Source organism: Saccopteryx leptura, chromosome 9 (genome assembly GCF_036850995.1).
Source record: "Saccopteryx leptura isolate mSacLep1 chromosome 9, mSacLep1_pri_phased_curated, whole genome shotgun sequence".
NCBI classification, from domain to species: domain Eukaryota; kingdom Metazoa; phylum Chordata; class Mammalia; order Chiroptera; family Emballonuridae; genus Saccopteryx; species Saccopteryx leptura.
This window is the reverse complement of record NC_089511.1, coordinates 91065306-91090164: the sequence shown is the minus strand read 5'-3', so window position 1 is coordinate 91090164 and position 24859 is coordinate 91065306. Positions and strand designations below refer to the sequence as shown.

At 46.2% G+C, this 24859-nt stretch overlaps 1 protein-coding gene across 1 annotated transcript in view; it reads left to right on the top strand.

The window, feature by feature from the left end:
• The first annotated feature begins 11650 nt into the window (after window positions 1-11650).
• Window positions 11651-24859, top strand: part of VSTM4 (V-set and transmembrane domain containing 4) — a 101258-nt gene continuing 88049 nt past the window's right edge. Inside the window, exons 1-2 of the mRNA XM_066349534.1 lie at window positions 11651-11754; window positions 19945-20343. Coding sequence (XP_066205631.1) covers window positions 11703-11754; window positions 19945-20343 — 451 coding nt within the window. The 5' untranslated portion in view covers window positions 11651-11702. The remainder of the gene's footprint in view (window positions 11755-19944; window positions 20344-24859) is intronic.

Here is a 24859-nt window from a genome sequence, read left to right as displayed (position 1 = left end):
GTTGCATACCCATCACCCAAAGAGAGATCGTCCTCCGCCACCCTCCATCCAGTTCTCTCTGTACCCCTCCCCTCCCCCTCTCCCTCCTTCCCTCCCCCCACTCCCCGTAACCACCACACTCCTGTCCATGCCTCTTAGTCTCGCTTTTATGTCCCACCAATGTATGGAATCCTGCAGTTCCTGTTTTTTCTGATTCGCTTATTTCACCCTGCACAATGCTACCAAGACTCCACCATTCTGCTGTAAGTGATCCGATGTCATCATTTCTCCTAGCTGAATAGTATACCATGGTGTATATGTGCCCCATCTTCTTCATCCAGTCCTCTATTTTCTTTTACAGTGATTAAAAGCCTTTAAGCAAACTCTTGGCCAATACAGCAAGAATCCATAAAAGAGTAGTGTCCTTAACATGTTCACCAAGTCCAAGTTGGCCCCATCACCATGTCAAATCCCTGAAAAATGCAACCCAACCACAGTTCAGTCTGTTAGGAGCTGTCACAGGGAGCAGGAGTCCAGGAAAGTTCCCCACAGGAAAAGTCCGCATGGCACTGGAATTGTTGTCACCATTCTATACTTTGCAGCTCATGTCCAAGTCCCAATGACCGCTGCTTCTAGCTGGGAATGATTCAGGTAGACTGGAAAAAGCCATTTGCAGCATGCGTGGATATGGAGCTTCTGTTCTCCTCTGCCTGGAGAGTTGAGACCAGGTTGCTTTTCCCTGGAGCTCTGTGACTGTGGCCTGATAAAGAGAACCTTGGGATACACTAAGCTGGGTGGCAAAGGTAAATTCATAATATAAGTTGGCAAAGGGGGGAAAGAGAGCTCTAAATTAGGAGTAGGTCCCAGCCTGAAATATGAGTGGGGCATTGAGGTAGGAGGGATAAAGGAAACACTATATATTAAGCAAAGCAGCAGAAAATAGGACTATCAACACCCACAACAGAGATCTTTGAGGGAAGAATAAAAAACCTGACTATTCAGGCAAAACATAGTTAAGTGGCCCTTGTACGAATGAGATCAGTTTACCTGCTTCTTGGAAGAAATACCCTAGGCTTGTCCACAGTGTCGTAGATGGGGCCGACGGCCCTGGGCACCTTCAGCCTTCAGTGGCAAACCCCAGCTTTCTGGGCAAGGTTAGGTCATAGGTGGCTGGAGCAGGGCTGGAAGAAACTGAACCCTCCCTTAGAGGAGCGAGGGGGAAGCCCACCTTCCAGGCCAACACCATTTGTTAAAGAGACTGTCTTTACTCCATTGTATGCTCTTACCACCTTTGTCAAATATCAATTAGCTATAATGGTGTGGGTTTATTTCTGGGTTCTCTGTTTTGTTCCATTGATCTGTATGTCCGTTCTTATGCCAGTATCAAGCTGTTTTGAGTACAATGGCCTTGTAGTATAACTTGATATCAGGAAGTGCGGTGCCTCCCATTTTATTTTTTATTTTCAAGAGTGCTGAGACTATTCATGTTCTTTTTTGGTTCATTATAAATTTTTGAAATATTTGTTCTATATCTTTGAAGTATGACATTGATATTTTAATGGGAATTGCATTAAATTTATAGATTGCTTTGGGTAGTATAGATATTTTAATAATGTTTATTATTCCTATTCATGAACATGGTATATGCTTTGTAAAGCCAGTAGCCATGGCCACCATCACAGCCACCTACACTGTGCAGGTTCGCATTGGGTCGAACAGTCAGTAAAGAAACAATGAAGCCAAGAACTGGTGGACCATTAGCTTTAATCCTAGCTTGAACCTGGCGGGTGAGTAAAAACACACACTGGGCTCTAAAACCCACTCATTTAGTGCTCACAAAGCTACTGACTTATCCAAGTTTCCTAAATCTAAGGTTTCTAGCCCACCAGCCTTATTCACCTCTGTTCTCCATCTTCTTCTTTCTGCACAAACTCTTCACAAACTGGCTTCTCTTTCAGCACTCCGCCATCTTGGCTGCTTTATCTGGCCTCCTCCACGTGGCCTTTCTCTGCTCTTCTTTCTCTGATCTCTCCTCTAATGCTAATCTCAGGAACTGAGAGAGAGTAAGCTCCCAGTCTGTCCCACCTTATAGTATAGAAAGCAAAACCTTTAATCCAACATACAAACAAGGAAGTATCTGATATAAAGTCACTTATCTGAGGCATAATTGGATTCCTCATGAGAGTGCAACACCCTACATCATGCAATCAGTCAAGGGTGTGGGGAAAACCTTAGTCTTAAAACTAAGCCTTAGGCTATAACGATGCTGCCTGCTTACATCCTGTCCCCACAACCAATGCAAACTATAAGCGAGCAAACCTATATATTATATTTACAAACTTATTTGACCAATATGCTTTCATTTGTTTGTATCTTCCTTGATTTCTTTTATCAATGTTTTATAATTTTCTGAGTACTGGTCTTTAACCTCCTTGGTTAAATTTACTCCTAGGTACTTTTTTTCTTGGTTCCAATAGTGAAGGGAATTGTTTCCTTAATTTCTCTTTCAGACAGTTCATTGTTGGTGTATATAAATGGCATTGATTTCTGAATATTGATTTTATATCCTACCACCTTGCTGAATTCATTTATCAGGTCTAGTAGTTCTTTTGTCTGAGACTTTAGGATTTTCTATGTACAGTATCAATTCATTAGCAAATAATGATAGTTTTACTTCTTCTTTTCCAATTTGGATTTCTTTTATTTCTTCTTGTCTGATTGCTGTGGCTAGGACTTCCAGAATTATGTTGAATAAGGGTAAAGAAAGGGGGCACCCCTGCCTTGTTCCTGTTCTTAAAGGGATTGCTTTTAATTTTTTCCCATTGAGTATAATGTTGGCTGTGGTTTTGTCACAGATGGTCTTTATCATGTTGAGGTATGTTCCCTGTATTCCCACTTTGCTGAGAGTTTTGATCAGAAATCGGTGCTGGATTTTATCAAATGCTTCTTCTGCATCTATTGAAATTATCAAGTGGTTTTTATCCTTCCTTTTGTTTATGTGATGAATCATGTTGATTGATTTGGGAATATTGTACCAGCCTTGCCTCCTCAGAATAAATCTCACTTGATCATGACGTATGATTTTTTTCATGTATTGCTGGATCCAATTTGCTAATATTTTGTTGAGAATTTAAGCATCTAAATTCATCATGGATATTGGCCTATGGTTTTCTTTCTTTGTAGTGACTTTGCCTGGTTTTGGAATGAGGATTATGTTCACCTCGTAAAAGGAGTTTGAAAGTTTTCCCTTCTCTTAAATTTTTTGAAATAGCTTGAGAAGGATAAGAGTTATTTCTTCTTTGAATATTTGGTCAAATTCGCCTGTGAAGCTATCGAGCCCAGGACTTTTTGTTTTTTGGGAGTTTTTTGATAACTGTTTCAATCTCATTTGTTGTAATCAGTCTGTTTTGGTTTTCTGATTCTTCCAGATTGATTTTTGAATGATTGTATGTTCCAAGGAATTTATCCATTTCTTCTAGGTTGTCCAATTTTTTGGCATACAGTTCTTTACGGTATTTTCTTACAATCCTTTGATTTCTGCTGTGTCAGTTTTTACACTCTCATTTCTAATTTTATTAATTTGAGTCCTCTCACTTTTTTTCTTGGTGAGTCATTTTTTAAAGGTTCATAAATTTTGTTTACCTTTTTAAAGAACTAGTTCTTGTTTCATTGATCTTCTGTATTTTTTTTTGCCTCTATGTCATTTATTTCCTCTCTGATCATTATTATCTCCTTTCTTCTACTACCTCTGAGCTTTATTTTTATTTTTCTAGTTCTTTTAGGTGCAGGGTTAAGTTGATAATATAGCTTTTTCTAGCTTCTTAAGGTATGCCTGTAATGCTATGAACTTCTCTCTCAGAACTGCTTTTGCTGTGTCCCATAAATTTTGAGGTGTATGTTCATTTTCATTTTTTAGAAAGTTTTTGATTTCTTCCTTGATCTCATTGTTAACCCATTCATTACTTAGTAGCATGTTATTTAGTCTCCAAGTGTTTGTTTTCAGTTTTTCTATTGTAGTTGACTTCTAGTTTTATGCTGTTGTGATCAGAGAAGATGCTTGATATGATTTCAATGTTCTTAAATTTATTGAGACTGGTTTTGTGTCCTAACATGTGGTCTATCTTAGAGAATGTACCATGAGCACTTGAAAAGAATGTATATTCTGCTGTTTTGAAGTGAAAGGTTCTGAAGATATCTATTAATTTCAGTTGACCTAGTGTGTCATTTAAGGCCATTGTTTCTTTGTTAATTTTCTGTCTGGAGGTTCTACCCATTAATGTTAGTGGGGTATTAAAATCCCCTACTATTACAGTATTGGTGTTCATCTCTCCCTTTTTGTCCATCAAAATCTGCTTTATATATTTAGGTGCTCCTATGTTAGATATATATATTTATAATAGTTATATCTTTCTGTTGTAATGCTCCTTTTATCATTATGTAGTGACTTTCTTTATCTTTTACTATATCTTTTGTTTTAAAGTTTATTTTGTCAAATATTTATATTGCTACCCCAGTTTTTTTCCTTTCCTTTTGTGTGAAATAACTTTTTTTATCCCTTTACTCTCAGTCTATGTGTGTCTTTTGTTCTGAGGTGGGTCTCTTGTAGACAGTATATGTATGGATCCTGTTTTCTTATCCATGCAGCTACCCTATGTCTTTTGATTGGAGCATTTAATCCATTTACATTTAAGGTTATTATTGATGTGTAGTTTTTTATTGTCATTTTATTCTTTAAATCTATGGTCCTCTTTTTCTCAATTTCTTTTTACAAGAAGCTCCTTAACATTTCTTGCAGTACTGGTTTGGTTGTAGTAAATTTCTTGCATTTTTTTGGAGGGGTCTGGAAAGCTTTTTATTTCTCCTTCAATTAAAAAAAATTTTTTTTTAACAGAATTTAATTTTTTTAAATTTTTTTATTTATTGTTTTACAGGGACAGAGAGAGAATCAGAGAGAGAGATAGACAGACAGGAACAGAGAGAGATGAGAAGCATCAATCATTAGTTTTTTGTTGCAACACCTTAGTTGTTCATTGATTGCTTTCTCATATGTGCCTTGACCACGGGCCTTCAGCAAACCGAGTAACCCCTTGCTTGAGCCAGACACCTTGGGTCCAAGCTGGTGAGCTTTTTTTAAATTTTTTTTGTTTATCTTTTTGGTTTTTTTTTGGAGAGTCAGAGAGAGGGATAGATAGGGACAGACAGACAGGAATGGAGAGAGATGAGAAGCATCAATCATTAGTTTTTCGCTGCAACACCTTAGTTGTTCATTGATTGCTCTCTCATATGTGCCTTGACCGGGGGCCTTCAGCAGACTGAGTAACTCCTTGCTGGAGCCAGCGACCTTGGGTCCAAGCTGGTGAGTTTTTGCTCAAGCCAGATGAGCCCGCGCTCAAGCTGGTGACCTTGGGGGTCTCGAACATGGGTCCTTCCGCATCCCAGTCCGACGCTCTATCCACTGCACCACCACCTGGTCAGGCTCTCCTTCAATTTTTAACTATACTCTTGCTGGATAAAGAATTCTTTTTTTATATAGATTTTTTTTAAATTTTTTTACAAGAACAGAGAGAGAGAGAGTCAGAGAGAGGAATAGATAGGGACAGACAGGAATGGAGAGAAATGAGAAGCATCAATCATTAGTTTTTCATTGCAACATCTTAGTTGTTCATTGATTGCTTTCTCATATGTGCCTTGACCATGGGCATTCAGCAGACCGAGTTACCCTTTGCTCAAGCCAGCGACCGTGGGTCCAAGCTAGTGAGCTTTTTTCTCAAGCCAGATGAACCCATGCTCAAGCTGGTGACCTCGAGGTCTGGAACCTGGATCCTTCGCATCCCAGTCCGACGATCCAGCCACTGCGCCACCGCCTGGTCAGGCAAAGAATTCTTTTTTTAGGCTCTTGTTTCCCATTACTTTGCATATTTCTTGCCATTCCCTTCTGGCCTCAAGTGTCTCTGTTGAAAAGTCAGATGTCATCCTTATGAAGGCTCCTCTATAGGTTATTTACTTCTTTTCTTTGGCAGCTTTTAGTATTTTTTCTTTATCTTTTAACTTTGGTATTTTAATTATGATATGTCTTGATGTAGGCCTTGTTGGGTTCCTCTTTACCAGGACTCTTTGTGCTTCTTGAACTTGGGTGATTTTTTCCTTCATTAATTTAGGAAAGTTTTCAGCTATGATATCTTCAGAGATTCTCTATTCCTTGATCTTTCTCTTCTCCTTCAGGAACCCCTATGATGCAGCTGTTATTTCTCTTCATATTGTCACAGAGTACTCTAATAGTTTCCTTAGACTTTTTGAGCCTCTTTTCTTTTTGCTGCTCTGTTTCTGTGTTTTCATTTATCTTGTCCTCTAAGTTGCTGATTCAATTCTTTGCTTCATCCAGCCTGCTGTTGATTGCTTCTAGTGTAGTCTTCATTTCAGATATTGTAATTGTCATTTCTGATTGATTCTTTTTTATGATTTCAATGTCCTTTTTGATGCTTGCTATTTGTTTATTTAGGTGCTCATCATGTCCATCTATTGTAGCTCTAAGATCCATAAGCATTCTAACAATCATTATTTTAAACTCTGCATCTGGTAATTTGGTTACTTTCATCTCATTCAATTCTTTTTCTGGGAATTTTTCTTGTTGATTCATTTGGATTGCATTTCTCTGTTTTCTCATATTTTCTGTGTGCAGTTTGCAAGTTTGTTGGGTTAGGGCAGTTGAGGTTGGTACAAGGAAGTCTGCTCCTCCTCCAGGTCTTGATCCCTCAGCCTCTGCTGGTTGCTTGGATTTTAATTCTCCTAACAAGGTGAGCCACCTAAAAGTCTTAATTTTTCTGCTGTTTGTTTGCTGAGCCCAGTTGGGAACTTCTGTGATTAGGACAGGGGTAGTGGGCTTATATTGCTCTTGGCTCCAGTTGAAACTCTATCCAGGACTTTTTTTTCCTGTATGGTAATTCCACAGGAATATGGTGGGTGTAACCTCTGAGAAGCAGAAGGTGTGGTCTGCCTAGGAACTCTCCAGGGGCAGGATGCATTCTCATTTTAGAAAGGGGAGGTGTAGCTCAGGTCTCCCTGGAAACCTGAGTCACTGCCCCTCCCCTTTACTTCCTCCATTCCTAACAATGGCCTGCTGATTGCAGCTGGATAGCTTTCTAGAGGTGGGTCAATTGGCTTTATGCTAGGCTTGTGCTGGTGGGAGGGGGTGCCCCTCCCCCTGCCTATGGCCACCTCAGTATTGGAGAATGATTAAGTACAGGTATTCTTCTTGTTGTCATCGTTTGTGTCCCTGTGCCTTGATAACCCCACTCTCCTTATGCAAGACCAGTCCTCTCAGCTCTCCTCATCCCCAGAGCCCCAGGTAAGTGGCTGTGAGCAAGATTTTCTGTGCTGGCCCTTTAAGGCAGCTGCAACTCCTCTGCAAGCTATTTTCCATAGACAGGAATACTGCTCTTTTCCCCACTCAATGCTGTTGGGTTGTCTCTTCTAGTTTCTGGATCTCTAGGCTGGGGCTCCAGTCTGGGACTGAGGACCTTCACCTCTCTGGGTCTCTCTTCCCACAGTGAGAATCCTTGTGGACCCTCAGCCACCCCTCACTCCTGGGAGTGGGGGGGGCCCATTGTGTCCTCACACTTCTTACCAATCTTGGTGTAGTTTCTTCTGTGCTCCTTGGTTTTTAAGTCCTTTTTTTTTAGTCCAAAATTGGTTTTTCACAATGATTGTTCTTAAATTAATTTGTAATCCAGTTTGCTCATGGGAGGTGGCAGTTTGTATGTATGCCTACTCCACTGCCATCTTGGAATCAGCCCACATATGGGAGTTGAGAGTCCTGTATCCTCTAGCCTCTGGGTGTTGATACACATTGTTCCCTTGCTTGGGACAAGCTCGCACTCTGCTTTCTCCTAGTACCCTTTAGGATTCAGTCCAAGGGCTATGCTCGCACTCTGCTTTCTCCTAGTACCCTTTAGGATTCAGTCCAAGGGCTATGCTCATTCTAAATGTTTCCAGCACTGGGAAGAGGGAGTATGCATGGCCAATTCAGCTCTTCATTTCTTCCTCATTTCAATACCTTCCACCTGGAGCCTTCTTGAGTCTGGAGGCCATTTTATTCTGCCTTCAGAGAGCTTGCAGAATCCCTGATAACAAGCTCACAATTACCACTAAGTTTGTGGAATGACCCCTATTCATTGGAGTTACCAGTGAGGCTGGTTGGGGGACGCTCCTTCCATGTAGACCTATGCTCAAGCTTTCAGTTTCATATGTCCTTTCCTTTAAGGAAAAATCAATATACTCTATTCCCCTGCCCTGGTCATTCATTAAAAGATGCAACAGGTTTCAGGAAAGGTCCACCATCAATGGCTAAGGCTTTTCCTGATTGGACAGACATGCCCTCTGTAACTGGGATCTTGTCTTTCTCATCCTCCCCCAAAAGTCAGAGCTGAAACTTTTTTTATCCAGAGTCAGTCTTTGTTCACTCCCTTTTAGTGAAAATTCAAGCATGCAACTAACTTCTTTTAGTGGTAAAATGCTTATGAGCAGCAATGTAGGAGGAAACCTTAAAAATCACTTGTAAGCCTTGGCCGGTTGGCCCAGAGTGTTCAAGTCCTAGGTTCAATTCCCAGCCAAGGCACACAGGAGAGGCTCCCATCTGCTTCTCCACCCTTCTCCCTCTCCTTTCTCTCTATCTCTCTCTTCCCCTCCTGCAGCCAAGGCTTCATAGAAACAAAGTTGCCCGGGGCACTGAGGATGGCCTCTGCTTCAGGTGCTAGAATGGCTCTGGTTGCAATGGAGCAATTCCCCAGATGGGCAGAGCATCACCTCCTAGTGGGCTTGCCAGGTGGATCCCACTCAAGCACATGCAGGAGTCTGTCACTCTGCCTCCCCACTTCTCACTTCAGAAAAATACAAAAAAAAAAAAAAAAATCACCCGTATAAATCCAGATTGCAGAGGCAAACAGAAATCTGCTGAATACCTCCAAAGGAGGAGGCATTGACTTTTTCCAGGTGGTTTCAGGTTAGAAATACCTTTCCTATACACAGAATCAAGCTCATTACCAAACCATGCCACACTCCCACCTTGTACCCAAGTTGTAGCGAACAACCAAATAACGAAAAAGGAGACAGAGACCTCTACTTCCTAGCCTGCCATGTGACAGCAGAATGTGGTTGTTTGGAGATTTGGATTTCTGAGATTCTTTCAGTGCCAGCTGGTGGAATCCAGAGAAGCTGAGTGGAGTCTTCACTCAGTTTCATGCCCACAGGAACCTGATCCACCTCAGACCCATCTGAATGCTTGTCCAGAAACCCCAGATGGGGATTTTTAGAGGTCATTTTTTTAATATATGTATATAATTAGATTGTACGATACTTGTTCAGAACAAGTCAGATCTGATAGAGCAGGGGGTGCACAAAAAAGTCAGTGGAGGATATTTGAATCATCCTCAGCTGGTGGGTGGGGCAAAACCAAGGCCTTTGCTGCAGTAGTCCACAGCAACTGAAATACTGAGTCTCACCTGCATCACTGGCGTGTTTCCCCTGGGGACAGGGTACATTTCTCCGTTCCTATGTCGTGCAGCAAAAATCTTACCACTGGCTTGGTAGATTATATTGGAAGCTGAAAAGGACTGAGAGAGAACCCGGCTGCAAATAGGACAATATCACGTACCACAGAAGGGCAAGGAAAACACTTCCCCACTTCAAATCTCTAGCATAGCACCTGTTTGGCAAAGAATAAAGCAAACTTTTAGGTGTGGTGCTCGGTTGAGTGCCTGCTCCATTTTACAAGAAGAGATAGCTATTAAGCAATGATACACTGACCAGAGCAGGGATTGACTCCTCAAGCTGCTTTCCACCAGCTGGGAGAATACACAGCAAGCACGAGTATAGAGATGGAAGGTCAGTCATGAGGGGCACCCAGTGGGCCTGTGGCCACCTTAGCTCCCTGCCCTGGTGTAATCATGTTGCTATGCCATTTTACACATGTCACCTTCATCAGAAAAATGAAGTTCAGAGGACCTACAACTGTTACCCAGTGTGGAACGCCAGCTGACTTTCATAACCAGTACTCCTTTTCTGTCACGAACCCAATTGCCTAGTTCAGACAACCCATGGCCACATGGAACCCTGAACAAGTCTCTGGTCCTCTTCGAGCCTGAGTTTGCTAATCTGTAACATGGAGCCTGGGCCTTACAGAATTAGGTGGTCACCAGCTTCTGGTCTGGAAGTCTCATAGGAATGTTTGCGTTCCTGAGTTGTAGAATCCTAATTAACACCAGCTCTTGCCTTTCCTTCTTGTCTTTGGCCTCAGATCTGGAGACCTTGCAGCCAGCTCCCCATGGACTCTTTAGATCCTTCCACCAGCTAGGTTGAGAACTGGGGCCACTTCCTCCAGTCTGGGTGCCCTCATGATCAGCCTAGTCTATGCAGGGTCCTGTTCTGTGGGAGGGTCTCCCAGTAGAAGAGTCCGATAAGGACCATGGGTCCCAGGACCCCAGGAAGTGCCTGCTATTTGGAGAGATCACAAAGGCTTGCTCCTGCTGGCCTGGGCTGCTGTGGTGGACAGACCCTCTGGTATGTGTCCTAGGGCTCAGCACCAGTGGGCAATACCGTCACTCTGTGCTTTTTCTACTCTCCTGACTGCCTAGAGGGAAGGAGATGGGAGCCCTGTTTCCCTCCTCTTCCTCCATGGATCCAGTCCCAAACAAAGCCCAGCATTTCTGGAACCTCTCAAAGACCTTTCTTTACAGACAAAGCATACCTAACATCTATTGTTCTTACTCTGGAGATCCTGGACTAACACACGAGTCAGGCTCAGACCCCAAGTTTGGAACCATGGTGAAGAGACCAGGCATTGGCTCAGATGACCTGGGCTGATGGCCTCCTCACCACTCCCTGGCTGTGTGACTTGGGTCAGCCCCTTCATCTCCCTGCCTCCAATTCCTTATCTATTATAATAATCCTGAGGATAGCTGACATTCATGGGTCTTAACTGGAACTGTCTCACTTGGTCTCAAACACCTTGTGAGGGGCGTGTCCATCTCCCCTGGTACAGATGGAGGAAACTGAAGCATACAAAGATTAAAGGAGCTGGTTCAGGGTTTCAAAGTGACATGGTGGCAAGTACCTAGTACAGGCTGTGGCTGAAGTCACTCTAAGCGGTCATTATTTTTAATAGTGTCCACATACTCTGAACTTGTCCACATGGACCCTCTAATTGTGCAAGGGTCCCCATCCCTGACACTTCAACATCCATTTCAGGGCAGCAAGCAGAAGAGGCTCCCTTAGTGGCTCCTTGGTTCACAAATGTCTCTGTGGAGTGATGACAGCGGTCTGCTGGGCAGCAGGTTAGCCTCGCAATGGGGTACTTCCCCCCACCCCGTCCCACCCCACTTGCAGGCTGCAAGACACCCTCCTTTTAGCAGTAGCTGTGTTTGTGATGCAAAAGGTCGAAGAGTCCCCTTGCAGCTGCCTATTTCCTAGGTCCAGTCGGCAGCAATCAGAACCGCAGTTTTTTCGTTTGTGGAATGGAGAAGGTGAAAATGAGACACCTACAGGTCAGGAGCGAGTGATCGCGGGGCAGCCCCAGGCACCTTGAAGACGGGCCGGCGGGGCGGGCCGCCCGGGGGCTGGCCGGGCCGGGGCCGAGCCTGGGACTGGGGCTGGGGGCGGGCACGGGGCGGGCCAGGCGACGAGGCCCAGCGGGCGGGCGGCTGCGTCACAGCGCGGCGGTGGCGGCGGCGATGCGGTGGCTGGCGCTGGCAGCGGTGCTGCTGGCACGGGGTCCGGCCCCTGGTAAGCGCGGCGGGCGGGTGGGCTCCGGCCTGGCGGGAGGCGCCGCCTCCTATGGGTTTCGCTCCCAGAGCGCGGCGGCCGTGTCTGCGCCCCCGTGGCACAGAGCGCCCCCGGCACTGCCCCGCGCTGCGCAGAGCGGCCCGACCCCGGCGAGAGACTGCAGCCTGGAGCGCAAGCCTGCAGTGCTGGGTTGTTTTCCTCTTTCTCCACCACGGTTCGGTTCCTACCGACAACTCAGCTTGGGCAGCGACTTCCCTTTAACTCTCTACCGAGCGGCCCAGGGCAGACGCGGCCAGGGCCTGGACCTCCGGGGCGGGGGGCAGGGGGCGGGAGGCGGTGGGGGTGGTGGGGGTGGTGTTGGGGACACGGACGCGGCGGTCTGCGGTGACTAGGCCCGGCAAGATCGCGTGTCCACAGCTGGGGTAAGCGGGCCCTTTACAAAGCACCCTGCCTGGAGGCAGCCTCCACCCCGCGGCTGGCTCTCATTCTGGGGTTTCTGCCCTCACTTCTAAGTTGCTGAAGAATTTTGTCTGTATTTTCAGGGCCTTGCCTGCCTGATTCAGGGCTGACGGGGCCATCCTGGCAAGGACGTTTGTAAAAATGAGTGTGTCCACAGCTGACCGATCTCCTGGGAGCCTGTGTTGGGTTCCAATGTCTTGCTGCAGTTGTCTCCTTTAATCACAGAAACACTTCAAAGTAATAATGACAAGAGCAAATACTTATTATATGTCTGAGTTCTAATGAACTCAGTCAAACTAGCCAGTAACCTCTAAGTGAGGTGCTATTGTTGTCTCCAGTTTGCAGGTGTGGAAATCTACGCACAAGCCCATGAATGGCTTGTAAGTGGTGGAGCTGGGATTTGAACTGAGGAAGCCTGGCTCTAGACTTTGTGCTCATACTGGCTGAGATGTGTTGCCCTTGTTTTGTGACCAAGAAGGCTAATGCTTAGAGTTAAGTAATTTTACAAGGGTGATCCAGCCACCAAGTGGTGGAGCTGGCCTTTGAGCTAGTAATCCAGAATAAGAGCAGTGACTTGGACATCATGGTGGGAAGAAACTCACCCATGGTCTCTCCTCCACCCCTCCCCCAGAGCAAGGAGGCTAGGAGGCTTCCAGTTAACCTGAAATCCACACTGGGAAATTTTCCTTTAGGGCTGTCACTATCTTGGCTGCCAAAGGCTGCAGGTTTGACTGGGATGGTTGGGCCAGGCCAGCTCTGGTGGCCTGTGAGGAGTAGCTAGCAGCCAGTGGGATGCAAGAGGGCACAGGGTCTTTGTGCCCCAGGCTCCATTACCACCTTCCTAATGTTAGGTGCTGTCAGATAGGGTACTCCCCAGAGAGAGGTTTTTTTGGTGGCCAAGGACATTGTCATATTTCCAGGAGCCCTCCAGGAAACCTGAGTGTTGGAATTTAGAATTCTTTAGTCGGCTGTGGCTGTGCCCAAGGCCATACTCAGATAATCGTGACAGCCCCTGCTTATATATCACTTATCATGTGCTACCTATTCTAATCAGTGTTTCGCTGGTGACTCCTTGTCACCCCCTCCTCCCAGGAAGAACCTGGCAGAACCACTTTATACAGAAGTCTGGACCCTTAACCCTTGAACTTTTCTACCTCTCTATTTTGGGGCATAGCAGAACCTTAGCAGTCATCTGGTCCCACCTCATTTTGCAAGAAAACAAACCAAGGGTGGAATGTTTAGGAGAAGCCAGGCGCCAGTACAGAGCGGTGGGAAGAGTTGGCTCTGGTGTCAGATGGCCTGGGTTTGAATTCTAGCTCTGCCACATGCTGTGTGAGTTCCAGCAGGTGACTTAGCACATTACTGGCCAGGGGAGAACAGAGGGACTCAGGCTATGTCCCCCTCTGCATCCCAGTCAAGACCAGTGACTTGTTTCTGCTACAAGTCCTACCCTCCCCTGCACCTGGACGTGGCCATCACCCTCTTCATGATGACTGAGAGACAGAGGGTGAGGAGGGCGTGTGTACTCTCTGATTACACTGATGTCCTTTTAGGCTACTCTCTGAGCTGTTAGAAAACGTGATCCAAACAGAAGCAAGAGGGTTAGACCCCCGTCAATCTTATTCACAGGAATTTAATGTTTGCTCACAGCACAACCAGATATACAGTGTGTCCGTAAAGTCATGTGCACTTTTGACCGGTTACAGGAAAGCAACAAAAGACGATAGAAATGTGAAATCTGCACCAAATAAAAGAAAAACTCTCCCAGTTTCATACCTATTCAGTGCAGTTCGATGTGGGCTCACACACAGATTTTTTAGGGCTCCTTAGGTAGCTATCCCGTAGAGCCTCTACAGACTCGTCACTGACTGATGGCCTACCAGAACGGGGTTTCTCCACCAAACTGCCGGTTTCCTTCAACTGCTTATCCCACCGAGTAATGTTATTCCTATGTGGTGGCGCTTCATTATAAATGTGCCGATATTCACATTGCACTTTGGTCACGGATTCGAATTTAGCGAGCCACAGAACACACTGAACTTTCCTTTGTACCGTCTGCATCTCGACTGGCATGGCCATGGGCTGCTCCATTGTATACACGGTGTTACGTCATCATCTGCGCACGCGCACATGCTGCCACATTATCCTACAGAAACTGGGAGGGTTTTCCTTTTATTTGGTTCAGATTTCACATTTCTCGTCTTTTGTTACTTTCCTGTGACCAGTCAAAAGTGCACCATGACTTTACGGACACACTGTATATCGTATTTTTCGCTCCTAAGACACACTTTTTTTCCCCACAAAAATGGAGGGGAAAATGCCCATACGTCTTATGGAGCAAAAAATACAGTATTAAATTTTTAACACACCATTTGGTTCAGAATATTTTTTTTCTTATTTTCCTCCTTAAAACCCTAGGTGTGTCTTATGGTCAGGTGAATCTTATGGAGTGAAAAATACGGTAATTTGTGGGATCTAGTGCAAAGTGAAAATGCAGAGTTACCTTACTAAAAAATTATTAAAGCTTCCAGAGAATAACAGAAGAGACTGGTCCAGATGGAGTTCCCTTAAGCATACACACCATGTGATGCAGGTCACACGACAGGAATTGCACCTGACTCACTGGTCAGCCTGTATGCCACTGTTTATTGTCCCCATCTGCTCAGGGCATGCAAATTATTATTGGTAAAGTTATTTTTCCATTATACTTATATTCACCACACAAGGAATTATCTTCCCATTTTTCAGATGGAGAAACTGAGGCTCTGAGGGCCTTACTCCAAATAGGACCAGGTTTCCAACCCAGCTTTGTTGAATGCAAATCACTAGCTCTCCACTTACCACCACCAAGCCACTGGGAAGGCCAGGGGCTTTGAGCAGCCCAATGCCTGGCCCACATGGAGCACCCAGGGCTCCCAAGTGACAGAGCCTGTGCTTATTGAAAGAACAGGGTTCCCCTACAGCAGTATCTGGTCCCTCTGTTTGGGTCAGTCTCATCCTTGCCTATGTTGTCATATTCTTCCTTTAAAAAATGGCTGTGGAAGCTTGTAGCTAGTGGTGGGACATCCCCTTCTGAAATCCATGTGCAGACACAGATGGCTGTATGAGCCACAGGCAGTGGGCTTTACCAGAGGGTGCCGATCTCTCTATTTCCAGCTTGTACCAGATGCCTTCTGTCACAGGGTCTTTGCACAGATGGGGCCCTCTCCCAGGGAGGTGATTCATTTTGCTGTCCAGAATTTTGTGGTTCTATTAGGAGTAAGACCTCCAGAGCCTCAGTTTCTTCATCTGAAAAATGGGAAGATAATTTCTTGTATGGTGAGTATAAAATCAGGGCAACTCGTCCTTCAGCTCGTAGTCAGCTTCCCAGGGTCTCTTCCCTGACCTGCAGATTAGATAGGGCCTTGCTCTGATTTGGGGAAGCCCTTCATATTTTCCTTGCGATATGTGACATTGTTTGTCATCACATCCTCCAGTGTCTTTTCCTGACGACCTCTACTGGACTGAAGGCTCCACGAAGTTAGGAATGCCGTCTTCTTCACATGGTACCTGGCACATGGCTGTGGCTCAGCATGTATGTGTTGAGTGAATAACTGAACAAAACATAAGCTGGAGCATAGGCTGGGGGAAGTGAGAGCTCTGAATGCAGAGATCCCGGGGGGGGGGCGCTGGGAGGGTCTTCCTGCTACCTCAGTTTCCTGCAATGCAGGATCACGAAGCAAGAAATTTAGTTTTTCTCTGGGTTGGACTTCTTGACAATTTCTTCTTCTAAGTCAGCAGAGGGGAGACTCTGCCTTGGTGGGGATGGCTCCCTAATCTTACCTGGTGTAGGAGGGTCTAGTGAGTGATGCTCATCCTCCTCTGTCCAGTGACTGGCTTGGCCCAGGTTTGTTTGGCTTACCCCATGCAAAGCAGAGGGGAAGGCCTAGACCCCCATGGACGCCGCCTGACTCCGTACTTTGGTGCTGCCATTGCTCTCCATAGTCCTGACTCCTCTGTTGAATTCTCTTTGAGCCACACAAGGCCTGATGACAGCGCTGGGGGAGAAGCTGTGAGCGGCTCTCCTAGTAGGTAACCAAACATCCAGCTCAGCGAACTGGCCAGGCCCTGGCTGCTCTACGTGCCTCTTTCCCTCTCTTCTGCAGTGCCTGTCTCACAGACACGTGCACATGAACTGTGTGCCTAGAGAAGGGTGTTACCCTGGAGTACCCGGCTTCTGAGAAAGATCATCACAGTCATGGGGTCCCCTACTACCTGAGAGCCTATGTCCCCTAGCAAAGCTTTAAGACTCCAAGGAGCCCTTGAGCCTCACAGTGTCAGTCATACCACCCTTGACCTCTTATTGAAAGTGGGTGTAACTGTCTGGTCTGGTGGCCACCAGTGTCGGGCAGAAACGAGCCTTCCAGTGAACAAGGTTGTATTAGTTTATTAGGGCTTCCATAACAAAGTACCGTAGACTGGTGGCTTATACAACAGAAATGTATTTCTCACCGTGCTGGAGGCCAGAGGTCTGAGAACAAGGTGCTGGCAGAGTAGGCTCCTTCTGAGGCTCCTTTCCTTGGCTTGTAGATGACTACATGCTGTTTTCACAGGGCCCGCCCTCTACGTGCCTCTGCACCCTAATGTCCGTTTCTTATGAGGACACCAGCCATGTTAGATTAGGGTTCACCCTAATGGCTTCATTTTAACTTAATGATCTCTTTAAAGGCCCTACCTCCAAATTCAGTCACATTCAGAGGTCCTAGGAGTTCGGATTCACTGTATGAATTTGAAAGGGACACACTTCAACCCATCACAGGGATCACTGCACTTCAGAGGGAAAATAATGGGGATGAGAGGAGGGGAAAGGGGATTTGTCTTGGAAAAATGGCTCAGCCTGTTCCCTTTGGTGGGAGCTTCGGAAGGGGAAAGGTTATGCACATGCCTTCAGGGTGGAATCTGGCCTCCTGTGGGGACTGGGGCCCTTGGCACGTTCTCCTGGTTCAGTCACTATAAATAATCCCTCCTTCGTGCAGTGTTACTAGGAGGAGACTGGGCTTGGGAGCCCAGCCTTGCTCTCATCCCAACCATGTTGTTTCAGTCTCCTGCCTTCCCCAGCTCTCCTGGCCTCCAGTGCGGAGCCAGCCCTCGGAGTGGATGGAGCTGGACCTCAGCCTGGGGAGTCTTGTGGCATCGCCGCTGCTCTCTGCCTGGAGAGTCCCTGGGCAGCTGTTGGAGCCGAATCAGCCTGGTGTTCTGGTTGCATGGCTGCTCACTAGGGAACTCCCACCCTGGGGGTCTTTAGACAGGGCCTCAGCAGTCAGTGGAAGTGCTCTCAGACTAATGTAATACAGCGTACTGGCAAGGTGCTGGCCCAGTGGGTAAGAGACAGGGGAGACCACGGGGGCATTTCTTTCTTCTGTCCTGTGTCAGTGACCTGTGTGAACAGTGAGATTGTTTGAGATTTTACCTCAGCTGCCGTCCTGAGTCACCTGTTGGTCTGTGTTCCTGGGTAGCCCCCTAGGCCAGCTGTGTCCTGAGTCACCTGTTGGTCTGTATTCCTGGGTAGCCCCCTAGGCCAGCTTGTCCTGAGTCACCTGTTGGTCTGTGTTCCTGGGTAGCCCCCTAGGCCAGCTGTGTCCTGAGTCACCTGTTGGTCTGTATTCCTGGGTAGCCCCCTAGGCCAGCTTGTCCTGAGTCACCTGTTGGTCTGTGTTCCTGGGTAGCCCCCTAGGCCAGCTGTGTCCTGAGTCACCTGTTGGTCTGTATTCCTGGGTAGCCCCCTAGGCCAGCTGTGTCCTGAGTCACCTGTTGGTCTGTGTTCCTGGGTAGCCCCCTAGGCCAGCTGTGTCCTGAGTCACCTGTTGGTCTGTATTCCTGGTAGCCCCCTAGGCCAGCTGTGTCCTGAGTCACCTGTTGGTCTGTATTCCTGGATAGCCCCCTAGGCCAGCTTGTCCTTGTCACTGCAGACACAGTAGACCTCGTTCTTGTCCACGTGCTACTTAACAGTCCAGTTCTGAATTTACTTCCATCTATATTTTCCAAGGTAACCAAAGATTATCATAGTGTGGTAGGCTGAATAGTGACCCTCAAAGATGTCTGTGTCCTAAACCCTGAGCTGGTGAATGTTACCTTATATGCCTTATATGGCAAAAGGCACTTCATGATGTGATTGAGGGTCCTGGAGTATCCCGGGGGCCTGGCTTCTAAGAGATGAGAAAGAAGGACAGTGCATTGACCTTGAAGTAATCTCTCAGATGTTTGGTGTATTAAACCAACAGTGAAACCACACCAGACGATGCTCTTATTGGCTGATTTTTACAACGAAGACTATATTTTATGTGGCGCCCCACCCCCATAAACACAGTGGTCTCACCTTATAGACTCATCTCCTCTTCACAGAGTCAGGTCCAGAGCTCGGCTGTTTCTGTCATCCTTCCTCCTTGCCTATCTGCAGCACTGGCCAGAGCTCAGAGCCTCGGATGACTCTGACCTCAGGGCCTAAGCCCCTTCAGGTGACCAGATGACATTTGGGGCACTTTTGTGGTTTAGGATGACCTGGGACACCTGCTTCCTGGAGTTATGCCCTGGGCTGCTCAGGGGTGGTGAGAAGACAGCCTTGTTCGGAAGGAGGAGGTTTTGGGTCCCTCCTGTGCAGAGTGTCTTTTCCGGGTCCGCCTGCCAGGAGAAGATGCCCCCTCTGAGCTCCAGGCAGCCTGTTCTCCCTGCACAGACTGCAGGGTAGCTCTTGGGGGTGGGTCTAACTGAGAAGCCAGAGGACAAGAAGTCGTGGACTGGGCCTGGAATCCCGGAGCATCTTTGGGGTGATTGGGAAGTTCTCTCAACCCTCCTTGTTCCCAGGCTCATTTGTTCTCTGTTCCTGCACTTAGCTCCCAGTCCAAAGAGACTTAGAACAAGAAATGGAACACCCCTGTGGTTGTAGCTCCTGGTACCAGTTTAATACCTGCCAGACTGGTGCTGGTGATTGTGTTGGTGACAGTTGAAACAGCTGAAACAATGAAAGGTACTTAGAAAGGCAGCTCCTGGACCCCATACTGCCCACGCACGCAGTTGGCCATACTGGGGCAAGCAGGCCTTAGGGAACGGATGAAGGCTGGGAATATTTAAGAGCTTCTAAAAATCCAAATTTTTATGTGAAATATCCTAAATCTTAAATATTAGTAACTTATTAAAAAATTAGCCTGACCAGGTGGTGGTGCAGGGGATAGAGCATCGGACTGGGATGCGGAGGACCCAGGTTCGAGACCCTGAGGCCGCCAGCTTGAGCGCAGGCTCATCTGGTTTGAGCAAAGCTCACCAGCTTGGACCCAAGGTCACTGGCTCGAGCAAGGGGTTACTTAGTCAGCTGTAGCCCCACGGTCAAGGCACATATGAGAAAGCAATCAATGAACAACTAAGGTGTCACAACGAAAAACTAATGATTGATGCTTCTCATCTCTCTCCGTTCCTGTCTGTCTCTGTCTATCCCTCTCTCTGACTCTCTCTCTGTCACTGTAAACAAAACAAAACAAACTTCCAGGCCAAGTGGCCAGTGGCAATCTCCATGTCAGGACCATCTCAGAGAGGGCACAAGGGCCCCCACAGGCTCTTCACAAAGGAGCCTGCATCCTGGCCATCCTGAGGGCAGAGAGTGGACGTAGAGGGGTCAAGGTAGCCTAACTCTCTGTCCATACAGATCACCTCAACTCCTGGGCAAATCCTCCTTATCTTCCTTCCTTTTTTTCTCTGCAGAGGTCTGTGGGGCCCTCAATGTCACCATTTCCCCAGGGCCCATTGTCGACTATGTGGAAGGGGAAAATGCCACCCTTCTCTGCCATGTTTCCCAGAAGAGGCGGAGAGACAGCTTGCTGGCTGTGCGCTGGTTCTTTGCGCGTCCCAACTCCCAGGAGGCCTTGATGGTGAAGATGACTAAGCTCAGGCTGGTGCAGTACTACGGGAATTTCAGCCACAGTGCCTATCGGCAGAGGCTGCGCCTCCTGGAGGAGAGGCGCGGGGTGCTCTACGCACTTTTCGTTTTGAGCCTCCGGTCAGCGGATCAGGGGCATTACATCTGCAAAGTCCAGGAAATCAGCAAGCACAAGAACAAGTGGACGGCCTGGTCCAATGGCTCCTCAGAGACAGAAATGAGAGGTAAGCATGTCCGTGGTCATGGGAGAAGCGTGGGGAATAGGCCAGTGGTTCTCCCTATGGTGATCCAGGCCGGAGCCTTCAGGGTGGTTCTGCTGGGTTAGAACACATCTTCTAAGCTCAGGGCCACAGGCATGTGAGCCAGGTCACAGGCGTAAAGACAGATCTTTCTGTGGCTTCTGGGCTGATTTGTATTGTGTAGCTGTGGAAACAAGGAGAGAAAAGAGCAAAAGCCTGGCCCCATGCTGTCCAGTCTGTCCCCTTGGGCTAAACCTCCTTCTTGGTTAAAAGATGGCACTGATTGGATGCTTCACCTCCAGCTCAGGTGTAGCAGACCTGATTGCTTTGGCTTTGGGATGCCAGGCGCCCCGGGGAGGAGGCACACATTGGGAGGTCCTGATGTCTGTTGCCAGGCCTCGGAGCAAGGGAGACTGGTGGCTGTGAGCTGTTGCCCAAAGGAACTAATCCATGACAGCTTGTAACAGTTCACTGAAAAATTCACCCGAAAGTGGGCAAAGGCGCAGCGGCTGCCCTCCCTCCTGGAGACCGTTAGGAGATGTGGGTCATGTCCTGGCACATCTTAGCTACCAAGTGCCACATTTGAGGGTTATCATTTTTATCCAAATGCTCTATTCAAGAAGACACCTTTCACAATTTTAATAAGACTTGCTATTATGTGCTGAAATTGTGTCTTAGATTGCTTTGAGTTTGGGCTGGCACAAGAGCAAGGGGGTCGTAAAGTAAAGCTGATAGTCCCAAGTGTGAAGTAAGAATCTATGTTTATTACATACCTATAATACAGTATTAAAGGTGTTAGTGATGTTTTGATAAGCTTGTTTCAAGAGATGGAAACTCAGTTGTGAAAAGTATTGTTAGTATCCTGTATGAATAAGGGATTTGTTAATGTGAGGAACTTATGTGGGTAGTCTTTAAGGAATCTATCTTTGTCCTTGGAGTTTGCATATTGTAACGATCTAAGCACAGAATGTTATATTATCTGAAATGTGCACTTTCTCTTTTTAAGCAAATTAATTCAAGAGGACAAATGACTACTAATATAAATAGATATTTTGGCACAGAAAACAGAAAAATACATCAGATGACTGCAGGCTAAGGAAGGAATGCACTGTGGACATCACTAGGCTCTGAAACATAAGATTGCATGCCTGTTCCTTTTATTTTTATGTCACAGTATATTCGGCAGCTGCACTCTTGGCAGTAAGTACTCTGCCAATGAAAACAGATGAAAACGTTCCCTGCACTTAAGTGAGTGCGGTCATCCAGTTCATTCATGTCGATCTACTTTCAGGGACTGAAATGGGCTCCTTCCAGGACGTGTGTATATATGTGCTCCAGAAACCTGAAGTCATTCGTGAGAGTTCACTGGAGTTAAAAACCTGCCCCCTCTTCTCCTTCTCTCCACTTAATTCCCTCTCCCTCTTTCATTGTTGCCCTTCCTCCCCCTTCTCAAAACCCCTTTCTCTTCTCATTCCTGCTCTCTTCTCATCTCCTGTTTCTCGCCTTTCTCTCTTCCCTCCTCCTCTCCTTGCTCCTTACTCACTGTCTCTTTTCATCTTTCCCTTTCCTGTCTCTGTCTGGGGATCTCTCCCCAGGAAGTGGCTCTAACCTCTCCAAGAAGCTGAGCCTCCCCTGCTGTGTCTTCTGCCTCTAAGCTTCCTGCTCCTCAGGTTCCGTATCCTGGGCTGGGCTGTGGGTTTCTGATGAGAAGGTTAAAAACCTTAGGAAGCAACAACCATACTTCTAGAATGGGCCACTTAGGCTTCCAGAGATCTGCTGTAAGGGATTAAGGAGAAGCGACTGGAGGTGAACGGGTAGGAGGTGCCTGTGCTGGCTGCGGGCAATGTGGAGGCGTGGCTCCAGCCCTTCCCAGACAGGGGTGGGGCAGGCCTGTGGCTCCACCCTCCGGGGTGCCTTTCCCCAGGACAATTCCTTTGTTTTCCTGAACCGGCACCTCAGTAGTTGTTATGTGGAAAACAAGAGCGTAGCAAACAACACAATGTGGGCCAATACATGTTTAGCTTGGAATATTAAAAAGAATTTCTCAGATGTGTTTCCGGATTGAGTACCTTTGCCCCCTGGGCCCTGTGGTCTATCTTTCTTAACATGCTCACTCTGCTCTCTTCCTGCCCACAGGCTTCTCAACCCTTCATGGAGAAGGGAGCTTTCCTTGTGAATTCTTTCTAATACTACCCCACACCCTGGCCTTGATCATGGATTATTCCTCTTGCAGCATTCTTTAGTTTGTTTGGTTTTTTTCATTTTTAAATTGAATTTATTGGGCTGACATTGATTAATAAATTTGTATAAGTGTCAGGTGAACAGTTCTATAATATCTGTATATTGTATTGTGTGTTCACCACTCCAAGTCAAGACTCTTTCTGTCACCATTTATTTCCTCCTACCCTCTTGTACCTCTCCCAACCCCCTTTTCCCTGCTGTGGGTCAAATAAGTTTACAAATATGATACATATGTTTGCTTGCTTATAGTTTGCATTGGATGTGAGGGACAGATTGAAAGCAGGCCAGGGTCCTTATACCCCAGAGGTAGTCAACCTTTTTATACCTACCACCCACTTTTGTATCTCTGTTAGTAGTAAAATTTTCTAACCACCCACCGGTTCCACAGTAATGGTGATTTATAAAGTAGGGAAGTAGCTTTACTTTATAAAATTTATAAAGCAGAGTTACAGCAAGTTAAAGCATATAATAATAATTACTTACCAAGTACTTTATATGGGGTTTTTGCTAAGTTTGGCAGAATAAATCTTTATAAAACAACTTACTATAGTTAAATCTATCTTTTTATTTATACTTTGGTTGTTCTGCTACCGCCCACATTGAAAGCTGGAACGCCCACAAGTGGGCGGTAGGGACCAGGTTGACTACCACTGTTATAGCCTAAGGCTTAGTTTTAAGACTAAGCTTTTCCCCACACCCTTGACTGTTGCATGATGTGGGGTGGTGCACTCTCATGAGGAATCCCATTATGTCTCAGATAAGTGACTTTGTATCAGAGACTTTCTTGTTTGTATATTGGATTAAAGGTTTTTATTTCTACACTATAAAATGGGGCAGAGGAGCCCATGCTGGAGGAGAGCAGAGAAAGGCCACGTGGAGGAGAGGAGAAGCAGCCAAGATGGCAGAGTGCTGAAGGAGAAGCCAGTTTGTGTAGAGTTTGTGCAGAGAGAAGGAGATGGGGAACAGAAGTGAATAAGGCTGGTGAGGTAGAAACTTTGATTCTAGGAAACTCGGATGAGTCAGTGGCTTTAGGAGCCCTGAATGGAAAGGGAAGTGTTTTCCCACTGTGTGTATTTCTTGCCCGCCGGGTACAAGCTAGGATTAAAGAGGATGGCCCACCAGTTCTTGGCTCCGTTGTTTTATTACCGACTTCTGAATCAAATGTAAACCTGCATGGGCCAGATGTCTGTGATGGTGGCCGCGGCTACTGGCTTTACACTTGCAGTGTTCTTTTTTATTTTAAATTTTATTGATTTTAGTAAGAGAAGAACAGAGAGAGAGAGAGAGAGAGAGAGAGAGACTTGCATGTGTCCCAACCGGGGATTGAACCAGCATCCTCTGTGCTTTGGGATGATGCTCCACCCAACTGAGCTATACAGCCAGGGCTTCTTTTGTTGTTTTTTTTTTTTTTTTACAGAGAGAGAGAGAGTCAGAGGGATAGACAGGGACAGACAGGAGACAGGAATGGAGAGATGAGAAGCATCATTCATTAGTTTTTCCTTGTGCGTTGCAACACCTTAGTTGTTCATTGATTGCTTTCTCATACGTGCCTTGACCACGGGCCTTCAGCAGACCAAGTAACCCCTTGCTCAAGCCAGCGACCTCGGGCTCAAGCTGGTGAGCATTTGCTCAAACCAGATGAGCCCACGCTCAAGCTGGCGACCTCGGGGTCTCGAACCTGGGTCCTTGACATCCCAGTTCGACGCTCTATCCACTGCGCCACCGCCTGATTAGGCTTTGCACTGTTCTTAATGTGAGATCACATTTTTGTCCTTCTCTGTAAATTTCCCAAAAGGCTGATGCACAGTCCTTTTCATCTTGCTGTTGCAAAAGGAGGTCAATTCATGCTAATGCAGTTAAGGGATGATTCAAGGCACAGAACAAGTGTCAGAGGCATGTTGGCTCTTACTGTTTACCCTGAACTCCATGTGTGGGTTATTTTCTATTGCAAAAATAATATAGCTCAGTTAGAGAAAACATAGAAAAACATGGAAAGGACTTGCACTATCTCTACCCAGGCATAACTTAACATTTCATTTTAAATCCTTTTAGACATGTTGATGCAAATAAAAATTAAAAATCTAACTCCATTTATACCATAAATACCATTTGAGACTGGCTTTTCTCACATTACTAAATAGTGTGAACATTTTTCTATGTTGTTAAATATGCTTTCATAACATAATGTTAATGGTGGAATAATATTCCATGATGTGAATATACCACAGATTAGCCTCTTAGTTACTGTTACTTAAATCTT